The 14378-nt window shown below is 42.4% G+C and overlaps 1 protein-coding gene across 2 annotated transcripts in view; it reads right to left on the reverse strand.

Annotated features, from left to right (window-relative positions):
• The window catches only part of LOC100023342 (N6-adenosine-methyltransferase TMT1A-like), a 56203-nt gene that overhangs the window by 2489 nt on the left and 39336 nt on the right, over positions 1 to 14378 (reverse strand). The window contains exons 1-2 of one of the 2 annotated variants that reach the window (XM_056798236.1): positions 2419 to 2632; positions 1660 to 2235 (exon numbers count right to left, since the gene is read on the reverse strand). In XM_056798236.1, coding sequence (XP_056654214.1) covers positions 1660 to 2157 — 498 coding nt within the window. In that variant the 5' untranslated portion in view covers positions 2158 to 2235; positions 2419 to 2632. Of the gene's footprint in view, positions 1 to 1659; positions 2236 to 2418; positions 2633 to 14378 lie in introns of those variants that run through there. The other variant, XM_056798235.1, reaches the window with a different exon arrangement.

Consider the following 14378-nt stretch of genomic DNA (forward strand, 5'->3'; position numbering starts at 1 on the left):
AACTCGGGCACGCCGGACCCAGCGGAGCTCCTCTCCAGCAGAGCCTCGCGCTGCCCGGCCTCCGCTTCTGCTGCCGTTCTCGGGCCCCTGCTGTGTCCCTTCTAGACTCTGCCCACGTCGGAGCCCAGCTTGTCGGACCCTTCCCGACTCCATTGGGGCTTTCTGGGCAAAGCGAGGCCTTTGCCATCTCCTTCTGCCAAACTACGTGAGAGTGACTTGGCCAGGGCCACCCCGCCAGGAAGTGTCTGAGCCCGGACCTGAGGGGGACACGAGTCTTCCTGACTCCGGCCGACCAGGCAGTGAAGCCGATTTCCCAGGCACAATTCTGGACCGGCTGTCAGACCTGTCACTGGGACTTTCCGCGCCATCCAGCGCATCCTGCCTTAGCTGGGGCAGGATGTGGCTGTGGTTCGGGGCCAGCCAGTGGCTCGGAGGCAGAGGTGCTGGGTTCCAATGTGGCCTCGGACACCTTCTGGGGATGCTCCCGAGACATCTTCCAGAAGGGTTTGGGGAGAAGATTCTAACTATTTCTACGAGGTCTGTCGGCGTGGCCAGAGGAGAGAGTTGAGGCAAAAAAGAATCTGGATGCCTCGATTCTCCCGGCGGCCGGAGCTGGCCGGTAACAGGCTGCTCAGTTTGTCTGGCGACCTTCCTGAATCCCGTCTCCTTTGGTGCTCGGAACTCCCTCACGTCAGCGGGAAGAGCAAGCAAGGCTCTGAATGAAGGCGAGTTTCCACGGTTAGAGGAGCCAATTCGCCAGACCTGACCAGGTATAGACATTCTGTTGCAGGAGGGAAAGAGGTCCGGGTGGTTTTGTGTCTAGCGAGGAGGGGTGGGGTGGGAAAGTACCTCTGGGTGTGTGAGTGTGTGTGTGTGTGTGCTCGTGCATGAGTGAGTGTGTGTGCATGCATGAGTGTGAGTGTGTGCATGAGTGTGAGTGTACATGAGTGAGTGTGTGTGTGTGTGTGTGTGTGTGAGCTAAGCTTATTATGGGGAGAACCCGTCACACTCTCTTTCAGACTCCCATAAGCACCCAAACCTAGAGAGAACAGAGCATGAGGGAGCCGATGGCAGCCATCCAGCCACCAAGAAGCTCTGGATTAAGAGTTGTGCTACAATGATTTTTCTGATATTTCATAGTTATTGTATCTGTATGATAATGCAATTTCATCAGGAAACACCAAGTGTTGGGGCCATCTAGGTGGCTTAGAGAGCCAGGCCTAAAGATGGGAGGTCCTGGGTTCCAATCTAACCTCAGACACTTCTTCCCTGTGTGATCTTGAGGAAGTCACTTAACTCCCTTACAGCTTAGCTTTTCTGCCTTGGAACCACACACAGCACGATTCAGAGACCAAAGATCAGGGTTTAAAAAAGAGGAAAAGAAGCCTTCCTCAGAGCAGGTCTTCCCTGTCGGGTAATTGTAGGCAGGAGTCAGGGATCCCGGCTTCGCCGCCTGCTACCTCTGGGAATGACCTCCGGAAAGCTACTTAGCTGCCAACAGTCTCTTCCAAATCTGAGAAAAGGGCGGGGGCTTCCGGGGCCCCCCACGAGGCGGCGGACGGTGTGCTCTCTCCGGCCTCGCCAGGACCCGGTGTGCCCATTCTGCCCCTGGAATGACGGGACCGTGCCAGGCCGCCCGCCCCCCGCCCCGCGACTCACCGGCCTCAGCACTCGGCGCACCTCCTTCAAGAACGCGTCCTGGTTCTGCACGGAGCACAGGACCAGGGTGCAGACCACGGTGTCCATGGAGCTGTCCTCCACGTGACGCAGGTCCTCCCCGGGGGCCACCAGGAAGCGGTCGAAGTGGAGGTGCGGGCTCTGCGCGATGCTGCTGATGAGGAACTTCTCGAAGTTGGGGTTGGGGTCGATGCAGGTGACGCGGCACCCTTCCGGGTAGAACTTGAAGTTGGCTCCGGTGCCACAGCCAATCTCCATCAGGGTCAGCTTCCCGGAGGGCCCCGCGAACTGCTGCAGGCTGCCGAAGAGCTCCCGCTTCTTGGCCGCCATCTCCTTGTTGTAGCTCTCCGTGAACCTCACCATGAAGTAAGGGAAGAACCTTTTGCAGATCCAGTCCCACAGGCCCAAGAAATGGAGCAGATGGATGGGGAAGACGGAGAGGGAGACGGCCAGCTGCAGCAGGGAGACCAGGACCGCCATGAGTCCAGGCTGGGGCAGAGGGCTCCCCCCGTCTGTCAGGGCCCAGCTCTCGGGCTGTTTACAGTCAGGTCCAATCAGCTGCAGGGGGAAAAGGCCAGGCTCTGTCTGAGGGACTTGGCTCAGATGAAGCAGCTATGGGCAGCTGTCCCAGATTTCTGCCCAGTGAGTGAGCTCCAAGGGCTGATTCAGAGCAGGGTTCCTCCCTGTCCACCCCCTTCTTCTCTCCGCCCCACTCCCCCCCCCCCCCCCAACACCTTTTACCTAAAAGGGAAAGCTTGCTATATTCTTTCATTGTCTTCCTCTCCCTTCTGGATGTTTTGTGCCGGTTTTTCCTTGCTGGGCACTTCTGCATGGGAAACTCAGAAACCAGCGCAGTGGGTAGGGGATTGGCAGAAACCAATCTAAGGCCTTTCAACAAAGGTTGGTTTCCATTTTGAAAGAAAGGAGACTAAAGGTCAAAACGAACAGGACAAGAAAGAGAAATAAGTAGGAAAACAAGAAAGGGCACCAAGAACTGTCTTCTTTTTCCTCCCAGGCTGGAGGAGAGAGGAGGTCAGCCACTCATCTGTAAAATGGTTAGACTGGACATCCAGATCCCCCACCTCTGTCAAAACCTGGCTCAAATTTCACTTCTCTCCCAGGAAACAGGATCCTCTCTCTGATACTTTTTTTCTGTATACATCTAGCGAGTGGCTTGGTGCTCTTCTTTATGGTGTCCGCTCTTTGCCATCCCAAGTGATTTAATCAGTCTGAGGAATACCAGATGTAGAATCGCATCCACGCAGAGCAATAACTTAGGGACAATTTGTTTTCTTAAATAACTGTCTGGGACAGAGAGATTCCACCACTTGCCAAAGGACACACAGGGAATGAGAGAGGCAGGATTTAAAAACGGGGTCTTCCTAACTCCAAGGACAATTCTCTGTCCACAGAATCTCGCTGCCTTTCTGGCTACACTAATATGTATCTGTGATTGTTCAACATAAGCATTTATCAGCTTTCCCACTATGTTTTACTCACCTCCCCACCTCCTGCCCTTATACTTGGAGACTCGACAAGTCTCTCTCTCCAGCCCTCCACTCAATCCTCAACCTTCTCACTTCCATGGCCTACTCCTCTATTCCACCTCAGTGGCACACTAAGAGATTCACACCTTTTATCTTACTATCACTTGTCAATGTACGAGCTCCAGATTCAAGAATTCAAAATTCCTCTCATCTAACCATAGTCTATTGGCTTCCCACCTCTCCTTCTGCCTCCCCTAACCAAAAGCTACTCTTTGTCCACATTCTAATCCCTTGATTTCTTAGATTCCTTAGATAATCCTCACAGATTATCTCCCCAACATTCCTCTGTATTCCTCATCTTGACCTCTTGGTGAACTAATCCAACTCCTCACTCTCCTTCTCTCTGGACTCTCTAAACCCCATACATTGTGGATTATACCCAGCCAAGCTTGCCTTGTGTAAAGGGTAAATTTAGGGTTGAGACAATGTAAGAATTATTGGTTGCCAGGGATTTAATTTCTTAAATCTCAAATGAAGCACTCAAGTCAGAATGGAATTTTATGGTGATTTAATTACAATAGGAGGAAGAAATTAAGAAAGAGACAGACAGATGGGGGAGGGAGAGAGAGAGAGAGAGAGAGAGAGAGAGAGAGAGAGAGAGAGAGAGAGAGAGAGAGAGAGAGAGAGAGAGAGAGAGAGAGAGAGAGAGAGAGAGAGAGAGGAAAAAGAGTTAATTTAAACTGCTCTGGCTCAGGCTGAGCCAGGAAAGAGTTCAAGGCCTTGGCCATGGGGGTCTCCCCTAAGAGCCAAGGGAAAAGGGAGTCAGTCTTATCACTCACCACATGACTGTCTCAAGGAAGCTGTCTGAGGGAGCCCCTCCAGGCTTGAGTTCCAGGATCAAACTAGCACCCAGCCTCTCCACAGGAAGTAAGTCACAAGAACTCCAAAGGCCGTTCTCTACGTCACTTCCTGCGTCTCATATGTGCCAATGGTGGCTCAAGCTTAGCTTAGGACAGCCCAGGGGACAGTCAGTTGTTTCTGATTTGTCACTTGCTAGCACATGCCAGTGTAGTGTGGATGTGTACATTCCTGGGTGCTAGACTAAGCAAAATGGAGAAAATCTAAAAATTACACTTGGATCATTCCCATCACCTGTTACCTTCATGCCTATGCTTCTGAATAAAGGTAGAGAAAATAATACAACTCTTTTGACTGGATCCATTACAAATTTAAGTCATACAGTCCCAGAAAAAAAAAATGTATTTTGCTGTGAGCTCCCCCTTCTCTCCTGTCTTTTATCTCCTATTTCTGCCACTATCTTCTCCTATCCCCCTGTCTCAATACCTACAACCAAGTTTGTGTCCCCCCATCCTCAAAAAACACTCACTTGATTATTCAATTCCCATCATCCTATCTGTTTCTTCTACTCTTCCTAGCTAAACTAGAAAAAGCCATAGGTGTCACTACTTTCTCTCCTCTCACTTTTCAGTTTGGCTTCCTTCTCTTCAAAGTGATCAATAATCTCTTAGTTGCCAAATCCAAATGCCTTTTCTCAATTCTCAATTCTCCTTGACCTCCCTACAACCTTTGACACTGACAATCACCATCTTCTCCTTTATACTCTGTTCTCTTTAAGTTTTCAGTGAATGTGGGGATTGGAGAGAGAGAGATTCATTCTTCTCCTCAACTTCTGCTCCTCCCACACACTTTAGAGGAATACCACTACCATCTTTGATAGGCTCAAAGCACACTATTTTTTTCTCCAGCAATAGAACCTGGTCAGATATAATAAGGGTTACTTCAAAGAAAACACCCAAACCATTGTTTTAGCAAAAACAGAGAGGGTGAAAATGATTAACTTGCTTCTAATAATCACTTGAAAATAACCCAAGGTTACCAGCTTTTTTTAAACTTCCAATATAATTAAAAATACTCTATGGTTTCACTGTGAAGAAACATAGTTTTTCCTATCCTGGGGAAAGATAATAAAGAAAGAAATTGTATATGTTGATCCCGGAGGGAAAACTTTTATGTTTTAATAATTTCAGCCTCTGTGGTAGTCATGTCAAAAAAAAAACAACAACAAAACAGTGTCAGTTGTATGTCCTTAGTCCCAGCAATACTAGGTTGGGTCTATTTCCCAAGGAGATCAAGGAAAAAGGAAAAGAAACCTATATATTCCAAAACATTTATAGCAGTTCTCTTTGTGGTGGAAATTGAATGTCCATCAATTGGGGAATGGCTGAACAAGTTGTGGTATATATATTGGGATGGAATAAGAAATAATGAGCTTGTTAATTTAAAAAAATTTGGGAAGACCTACATGAAATAAAAGAGCACAATGAATAAAACCAAGAGAACATTATGTACAGCTATAGAATTGGTATTTGGAGAATAACTTGCAAATATCCACCTTCACAGAAAGAACTGATAAATGGAAACACAAGACAATTTATATACAAAAAAGGTGTCAGAAAATAGAATACTCAACAACTTCTCTCTCCTCTCCCCAAAATGATCAGTTGATAGTTAAAAAAAAAAGGTTAATTGTACATAAATCCACAGACTATTCTATACATTTTATCTGGAGTTCTTTTCTCTCCTGGAAATGATATTAATATATGTTATAAATCTAGCTTCTTTTTCTTTCTTATTCTTTTGCACTGAGGTTATTAACTTTATATATATCCATGTATAAAATTGTTAATGTTTTTCTCAAATTTTCTTGAAGAATTAAAAAAATAAGCCATAAGTCATTCATATAGAATGAGTATATTCTTGAGTGATAGCTCTTCATCAACATTATACATGTCGGGGGAAAGATTTGTTAGCAAGCTTATTAGAATTTTTAAGTGCCAACTATGTGCTAAGGTTATAAAGAAAGTTAAAAACCACAGTATGGTCTTTGACCTCAAGGACAACCCAGTTCTTATCATTCAAAAAATATGTACATCAAGATATACAGCCTCTAAAATTTCTCAAGGGCTTTCTCTCTCTCTCTGTCTCTCTCTCTGTCTCTGTCTTTGTCTCTCTGTCTCTGTCTCTGTCTTTGTCTGTCTCTGTCTCTGTCTCTGTCTCTCTCTCTGTCTGTCTCTTTTTTTAGACACATTAGGTATACAAATCCTTAAAATCAGTCAGTCAATAAGAATTTGTCAAGTGTTTACTCTGTCAGGCAGCGTGCTCAATGTTGCCAATACCAAAAAAGGAAACAAAAGGCAAAAATCTAGTTTCTTCATTCTAATAGAGCTGATAACATACAAACCACTGTGTATATACAAGAAATAGGCAATTACAATGTAAATGGGAAGGCATTCGAACTTGTGAGGAGGGAACCCGGAGGGGCCTCCTCCAGAAAGCAGATTTGGTTTGATTTGATTGTTTTAACTTTTTTAACTTTTTAAAATTACATATAGAAGAAAATTTTGATAATTGTCATGTAGAAACAATTTTTGACAATTATTATCTGACATTTTGCTATTCAGATTCTTTCCCCTTCCTCCCTGAGGCAATAGTCTAATATAGATTGTATCAATGCTGTCATGGATTGCATATTTCCATATTCCTGATGCCATGAAGACAAATATTGCACACACACAATAAAAAACTCACAAAGAAAATAAAGTGGAAGATGACATGCTTTTGATCTGCAGTCAAGACTCCCAACAGTTCCTTCTATGGCTGTTCAGACCATTTTTCTTCATGAGTCTCTTGGAGTCATCTTAGATCCTTGCATTGCTGATAACAGTTTAGTCCTTCACAGCTGATCATAATACAATATTTCTGTTCCTTTATACAATGTTCTCCTGGTTCTGTGCACTTCACTTTGCAACAGTTCCTGTCAGCCTTTCTAAGTTTTTCTGAATTCATCCTTCTCATCACTCATCACAGTACTCCATTACAACTGTACACCACAACTTGTTCAGCCAATTCCACAACTGATGGACATCCCCTCAGTTTCCAATTCTTTATCACTACTAAAAGAGCTGACAAAAATATTTTTGTACAGGTAGGTACTTTTCCCTTATCTCTGATTTTTTTGAGAAACAAGCCTAATAGTGGTATTGTTAGATCGAAGGATATAGGCATAATTTTGTGGTCCAGATTACTCTCTAGAACAGTTGTATCAGTTCACAGTTCTACCAATGGTATCCCAATTTTTCCACATCCCCTCTAATATTTGTCATTTACCTTTTTGATCATTTTAGCCAATCTGATATGTGTAAGGTATTATCTCAGAGTTGTTTGAATTTGTATTTTAAGAAAATCAATAGTGATTTGGAGCATTTTTTATATGCCTAAAGACAATTTTAATTTCTTCTTCTGTTCATATCCTCAGACCAATTGGAGAATGCTTTGTATCCTTATACATTTGACTCAGTTCTCTATATATGTGAGAAATGAAGCCTTTGTCAGAGATACTTGCTATGCAATTTTTTTCTCAATTTGTTATTTCCCTTCTAATCTTGGTTGCATTGGCTTTGTTTACATAAAACCTTTTTAATGTAATGTAATCAAAATTATCCATTTCATTTTTTGGAATGTTCTCTATGTCTTGTTTGGTCATAACTTAAAAAGTACATTTTAAGCTGAGTCTGGAAGGAAGCCAGATGGCAGAGGTCAGGAGGGAGAGCAGGACATGAGTAGATGAAAGTACATGGAAGACAGCCAAAAGATGGCAATCAAGAGAACAACAACAGAGAAGCCCAGACCTGTGAAATTATAATTTGTAATACTCTGTACTGAGAAGTAAATGAAACACAACAAGGGCAATGAGGTTCAACAGAACAGCTGTCTATTATGACTTGTTTCAGCTTTGTTCAACAACTGCTGTTCTTTTTCTCACATTCTATGTTTTCTGGATGAAGCTGCATTGATTTTTGTGCCTATTAACAGAACTGTTGTGGTTAAGTTCATTCAGTAGGAACTGAAGTAATGTTAAAGTAGAGTACACTTCACTATGCTCAAAGGGCCATGAAACTAGCAATGCCACTACTAGATCAAAGAGATTAAAGAAAAAGAAAAAAAGATGCCAATATACAATAATGTTTATAGCAGCTCTTTTAGAAGTGACAAAGAAATAGAAATTGAAGAAGTTCAAATTCAGCCGTAGATACTTTCTAGCAGTGACTCTGGGAAAGTCCCTTAGTCTTGTTTGCCTCAATTTTCTCATTTGTAACATGAGCTGGAGAAGAAAATGACCAATAACTCCAGTATCTCTGCCAAGAAAACCCCTGAGGGAAACATCAATTCAAGTGTCAGGCACAACTAAAATGACTCAATAACAACAAACCTTCCTGGTATGATTGAGTTAATCCCTTGTTCCCCTTCTTTCTAAACTCTTTGTTTATTTTTTAGGACAAAATCTCAGAATATGATGACCTCAGAACAGCAGAGGGAAAATGACATTCCTGCCCCTCCCCCAAGCTTCCATTATCTACTGGAAAATAAATCCAGGAGAGATCATCTAAGAATGATTGTACTACCTGAAAGCCATTGTGGGAATTTAATATAAATTTAAAAAGGAAAGTTTTAAAAACCTTTTTTGGTTGGTATTAGCCCCACCCTTTGACTGGGCACACATGTGTACTGTGGGAGGATGCCAGAGGACTCATAGTCCCCAGCATCTCAGAAGATGCTTGCCTCTTGTCCCTTCGTGGTTGCAAAATTGTTATTAAAATTCTCTCAAGACTGTATGTTAAATTATTGTTCTTTTTTAGATAGTCAAGGTTGGAGTTGGATGAATTTGTGAATTATGCTACTTTGTCCCCACATCAAGCCTGAATTGAGTGGGCTGGTTTTAAGCTGAATCCACAACAAATGTCCTTATATGGATAAGAAGAGGCAAATTATGGATATTAAAGGAAACCAGCTACTGTAGTTACATCAGGGGTTATAAACAACAAAAAGGCAATACAAAACAAAATGAAGTTAGTTACATTTCACTTTCAACAACATATATAAAAGCAAGCTTTAAGGTGCTGTATAATTGTTGTTGTGAAAATAATTCCCTTAACAAGTGATAATATCTTTATGACCCAGTGGAATTGCTGAAAAAATAATTAAAAATAAATAACAAAGAATTCTTTTAAGCCAGAGTATTGCAAAGCTCATTCGATGCCACTGAGCAAAATAGAAAAGCCTAGCCAGCTCTTCATGCAATAGAATTTGTGTCATCCAATCAACTCAGCACTACTTTGTTACAGTAAATCTCTTCAGTTGTCACTCAGCATGATTTTACAAGTCATTTGTAAGATTTAAATCAGTGTCCAATACTCCAAGTATTATATTTTATAAAGTGTATTGATAATCACTTGAAGTAAAGGAACAAAAAGGAAATAGAAGTAAAAAAAACAAAACAAAACCCAATTCTCTAACAAAATTAAGACCTCTTGAGCAATAGTCTCCTGGATCTCACCTCACACCACCTCCACCAAACCCAATCACGGGAAGAGAGAGCAAGAGGCAGGGCTACACAAAACTTATGTCCTGCCTACATCAGCAATAATGATAGAAGGAGAGTGGGGTGCTGGGAATTGTAGTTCTGGAGTTCAGATTTCAATTGCATATATCTAATCACATTTATAGCAAAGCAGCTGCAAATTCCATTTCATTTCTCCCTCTCAAACCAGAGAACAGTGGATAGCAATTGCTCACACCACAGCTTAAATTAGTTCTATTTTAATCAACAGGGTCCTAGCCATTTTTTTTAAAAGGCAAACTACAAAGCAATGCCTTTCTTCCAAACATTCAGCTCCAAGTACATCAATTGAAATTATCCCTGTCAGCTGACTCCTCTGATGGACTCCACATTACCCCTGCTGACTTTCTGACTCAGTTCTTTCACAATTTGATGTTCCATTTCTCTCTTGCTGGTTTCTTAACTGTCTATAAGGACCCCAATCTGCTAGCAGAGAAGTATATAATTGAAAATCTGTTGTGCTAAAAAAGAACTACATTTCCCGGGAGCCCACTGACTTCCTGTCGTTATGTATTTCCTGTAGACAGGGGATATTAGGCGGGGACATGGAGGGTCCCGCCTCTTTGCTTCCTGTCCTGAGCTTGGTAGTGGTAAGGCAGGTGTTTGAACTGGCTGATCAGCCATGGGCAAGTGGTATTTATTTTGTATCCTCTTTATTCCTTGATTTCTAATGATCATTAATAAATCTCCTAAAATATAATATTTTTATTATTTTAATTTTTGCAGAAGGGATAAAACTTTCTGTTGGATAAGGCATAAAACTCAAGAAATCTGCCTTTCTGTTAGTGATAAAGCAGTATTTCATTTAATTTTCTCATAGTCTTCAGTTGTTTGTTTTTTAAATTTTGCTGGCAAATTTTTATACCTCAAATTCTAAAATAGTCAAAGCTGAATGAACTAAGGAACCACAATTCCTGGCAGCACAGACTAAAACAGATTCTTCAGTCAATTCAATTGAAGGATAGTTCTCTGTCCTGTCCTCCTAATAATCTGTGTCTCCTCACATTTTGATGAAAAAGCTATTTCTTTGGGGGACATTTAGGTAGCTCAGTAGACTTAGACCTAGGCCTAGAGACAGGAGGCCCTGGATTCAAATCTAACTTCAGACACTTCCTAGTATAGAGATTGGAAAGGAAGACCTTTGGAATTCTACAGTTGATGGACAGGAGCTGGGGTGACAGTTTGGGCAGCAAAGGATTGTGGGAAGAGAACCTATGGCTGAGGAAGATTCAGGGCTGTCCTGAGGGCTCTTTTGATTCAAGGGGGTGAGCTGAGAGGTTCACTTCTGAGTGGCAGCCTTTGACTCCTGAAGCTGTATTCCCCAAGAAACCATTCTATTGTTTCCTCTACCTATCATTAAGATCTCTGTTCCTGAGGAGCAGCTGGAAGGACTCACTCAAAACCTGAGCCCAGCCCTCCTGCCTCTTCTTTGTCTCACCTAATCTTCACTGAATTGATTTAGTTTTAGGTTTAAGATATACTAATTTAGAGACCATTAAGAGTGCAATCAGTTGGAAAAGGGGCTAAAGCTTGGGCTCTGGCCCTTGATTCCAGCTGCTGTGGGATTAGTTTTTTTGATAGGGCAACCTCCACCCGTTTCCCTTCAACAAATTTATCTTTTCCTTTCAAAATAAATCCTAGTTAAGTCAGATCTGGGTTTGACCTATCTTCATAACAAGAGGAGTGTTGGGCAATTGGGGACAGGGTCAAGATTCAAGATTCCTGTCGAGTCAGTGGCAAGATCAGACTAGGTCTGTCACCATCTCCACTGAGGAAGGTTGTGTACAAGCCTTCCTCAGAAACAGCAACTCTTTCCCCTCAGCTTCTGTTCTTAGTGCTCAAGGGATACAGTCTGTCAAAATATCCCTTGAGAAAGGAGAAAGTCTTCTTCCTTTCTCTCTAGAGGTAACCTCAATCTCCTGCTTTAGTTCACCCAAGGAGGGAGAGATCTTGCCTCTTCCCTCCATCATTAGGGTTCACCTCTATCTCCATATTTTCCCTCACCACTTGGTCCACTCAGTTGTTTCACTGGTGATTACATCTTCCCAGTGACAAACTATCAAACCCTCTCCATTAAAAAAGAAGAAAATCCTTTTTTACACTAGCTGTGTGACTGTGGGCAGATCATTGCCTATCTCACCACTAGTCTGCCTTCATAGATTTGAAGGGTTTTTTGTGCCCAAAAGTTCCTTTTCTGCTCCTTTGAGCAACCAAACTATTCTCATATGATAGGAATAATATCTAATGTCCTCTACAAGTCCATTTCATTTTTTTCTTTACACAAATTTCTATCATGGTTCTTTTCAGCAACTAAACTACTCATACAGGAAAGGAGCAATACCTTACACAGGAAATGAAGAGGAATATTTGACTGTCCTCCCACAAATAAAAGTGATTTTTTTTTTATTAAAACCCTTACCTTCTGTCTTGGAGTCAATACTGTTTATTGGTTCCAAGGCAGAAGAGGGCTAGGCAATGGGGGTCAAGTGACTTGCCCAGGGTCACCCAGCTGGGAAGTGTCTGAGGCCAGATTTGAACCTAGGACCTCCCATCTCTAAGCCTGGCTCTCAATCCACTGAGCCACCCAGTTGCCCCCAAAAGTGATTTTTAAAAGTAATAAAATAGGTTTGATTAGCTTGCTGAGGCTACAGTTGTTAAAACAAAGATCAAAAACATACGTTGTTGGCTCTAATGAGTCTTGACCACCTCTAGCTGACCTCTTTTTTCCTCCTGGAGCCTATTGTACTGGTATATAATCTATGTGGTGTGACATCAAGGCAAAGCTTTCCATTATGCTTGAGTCAAAGAAGGCTTTGTGCTCTTATAGCTTTTCCCTAGTTCTCATGCAGCTTGAATTTCTTGCTAGGTACTTCCCCTTTTGAAATACTATCTATGTTGCAGAATCTGCTCAAACCCTGGTATTGCAGCAGATCTAACCATTGCCTGCCACCCTTTTACAATACACAGAAAAAACAATGAGTTATTAGCTTGTGGTCACTTGGAGCAGTGTGTGCTGTCCCTTCTCATAGGTGGTCATGCTTAAATGAACAACAGAAAGTTAAAATGCCAGAGGCACGCAGAGGGGGGGGGAATAGGCAAACAACAAACTGATTTTCCCTAGAAAGCCCAAAAGAGCCCTCAAACTTACTTAAAAGAATCAAATACACCCTCTCCTGGGTGAGGCTTATACTTAAACCCAAAGTCTCACAACAATTAATGAAGGTTTAGTGGGATGGAATCGGCAACATCTAGGCTCCATGCCGAAAGGCTTAGTGCTTTGGCATGAAGCAGCAAACCCTGGGGTGGTCCCTTGGTAGGGGAAGGAGAGGAGGCAGAGGGCTGGAGTGGACCTTAAAGGGAGTGATCTCTCTTTGCCTCTCCTTCCTTTTCTTTCTCTCTCCCTCCCTGACTCATTCCCCCTTCTACCTCTCCTTCCCTTTCTTTTTCTCTCTTCCTCCCTTTTCTCCCTTCTTTTCTTTCTCCCTCCCTCCTTCCCCTAATTTCCCCCTTCTATTTCTCCCTCCCTCTCCCTCCGTCTCCCTTCTTCCCCCTCTCTCCCACACCCCTCTAGCCAAGTATGTCTTCCTCACTGAGAACACATTGTGCGTCCTGCCTAGGCCTTCCTGAGCTTGAGCTGAGGGCCTCCCGTTGAATCTTGGCTCTGTGGCTCTTTCCTGTGCACAGATGATTGAGCAATCCCTGAGCTGGATATTTCCAGTCTTTAAGACAACTTTGGGAATGAACTCTGGAGCCTGTGACAAGGGCTGCAATGCTCCTTTAAGTAGATAAGCAGTGGTGAAGGATGGGCACAAAGTCCTGGCCTGGCTGGCCTGCAGGGACCTGTTTGGACAACTCAAAGCTGAAGTGAAGGGGCTCCAGCTGAAGATCTTTCCTGTTTATTTGGCCTTAGCCTCATCGGGCAGTATGAATGCCTGCTGCTTTAAATTTGTCATTAATGTGTTCTTCTGATTGTGAACAGAAGCTGGGAAGTTAATCCCAGGGCATATAGTACCCCTAGATGGCCCCCCCCCAAAAAGAGGAGCATCTCTCATTTATAACTTCAGCCCACTTTACCCAACATCAACAGTACAGAGGTTTGGGTTTTTCCTAGACTCTTCTGCCACATTTTTTTGCAATGATCTCTAGATTTCTTGATGATGTTCTAAACCCAAATAAGTTTTACTTTGTTTAAATATGTTTACCAAGGTTGAAAGATTTGCTACATTTGTAAAAATTGTGATAAATATCCGTCAGCTCATAGGCTTTTAAAAATGTCATACAGCAACTTATGTGAAATATGATAGTGGGTTTGTTTGCTATTGTAATTAACTGGACTATTGAGAATCTTGGGGATATTGATACCTACATATTTATACTACTATCCTTTATTAAAAAACTATTACCTTGTAAAATTAATTTGCTTGTACTCACAGTGGATCATGGCCAGATATGAAGAGGAAATGGATCTCATTTTTGGTGAGAAAGCCTTGTATTCCATATTTTCTTAGCTGATACAGAGTGTCAATGATTATAAGCTATATTTTTGAATTTTAAAACTCTTTTATTATATTTTTCTTGCATGTGCAAAATACTATTTCAGTTTTTTATTTTTTCTCTCCTTTTTATATTTGAAGCACGTCACCAGCATTAAGCTTTTCTTTAACATTTTGATTTTGCAGTAATATAAGTTTAACATACATTTGCTAATGCATGCCCCAAAAGCTTGATATAAAAAT

The sequence above is a fragment of the Monodelphis domestica genome, chromosome 5 (genome assembly GCF_027887165.1).
Source record: "Monodelphis domestica isolate mMonDom1 chromosome 5, mMonDom1.pri, whole genome shotgun sequence".
NCBI lineage: Eukaryota > Metazoa > Chordata > Mammalia > Didelphimorphia > Didelphidae > Monodelphis > Monodelphis domestica.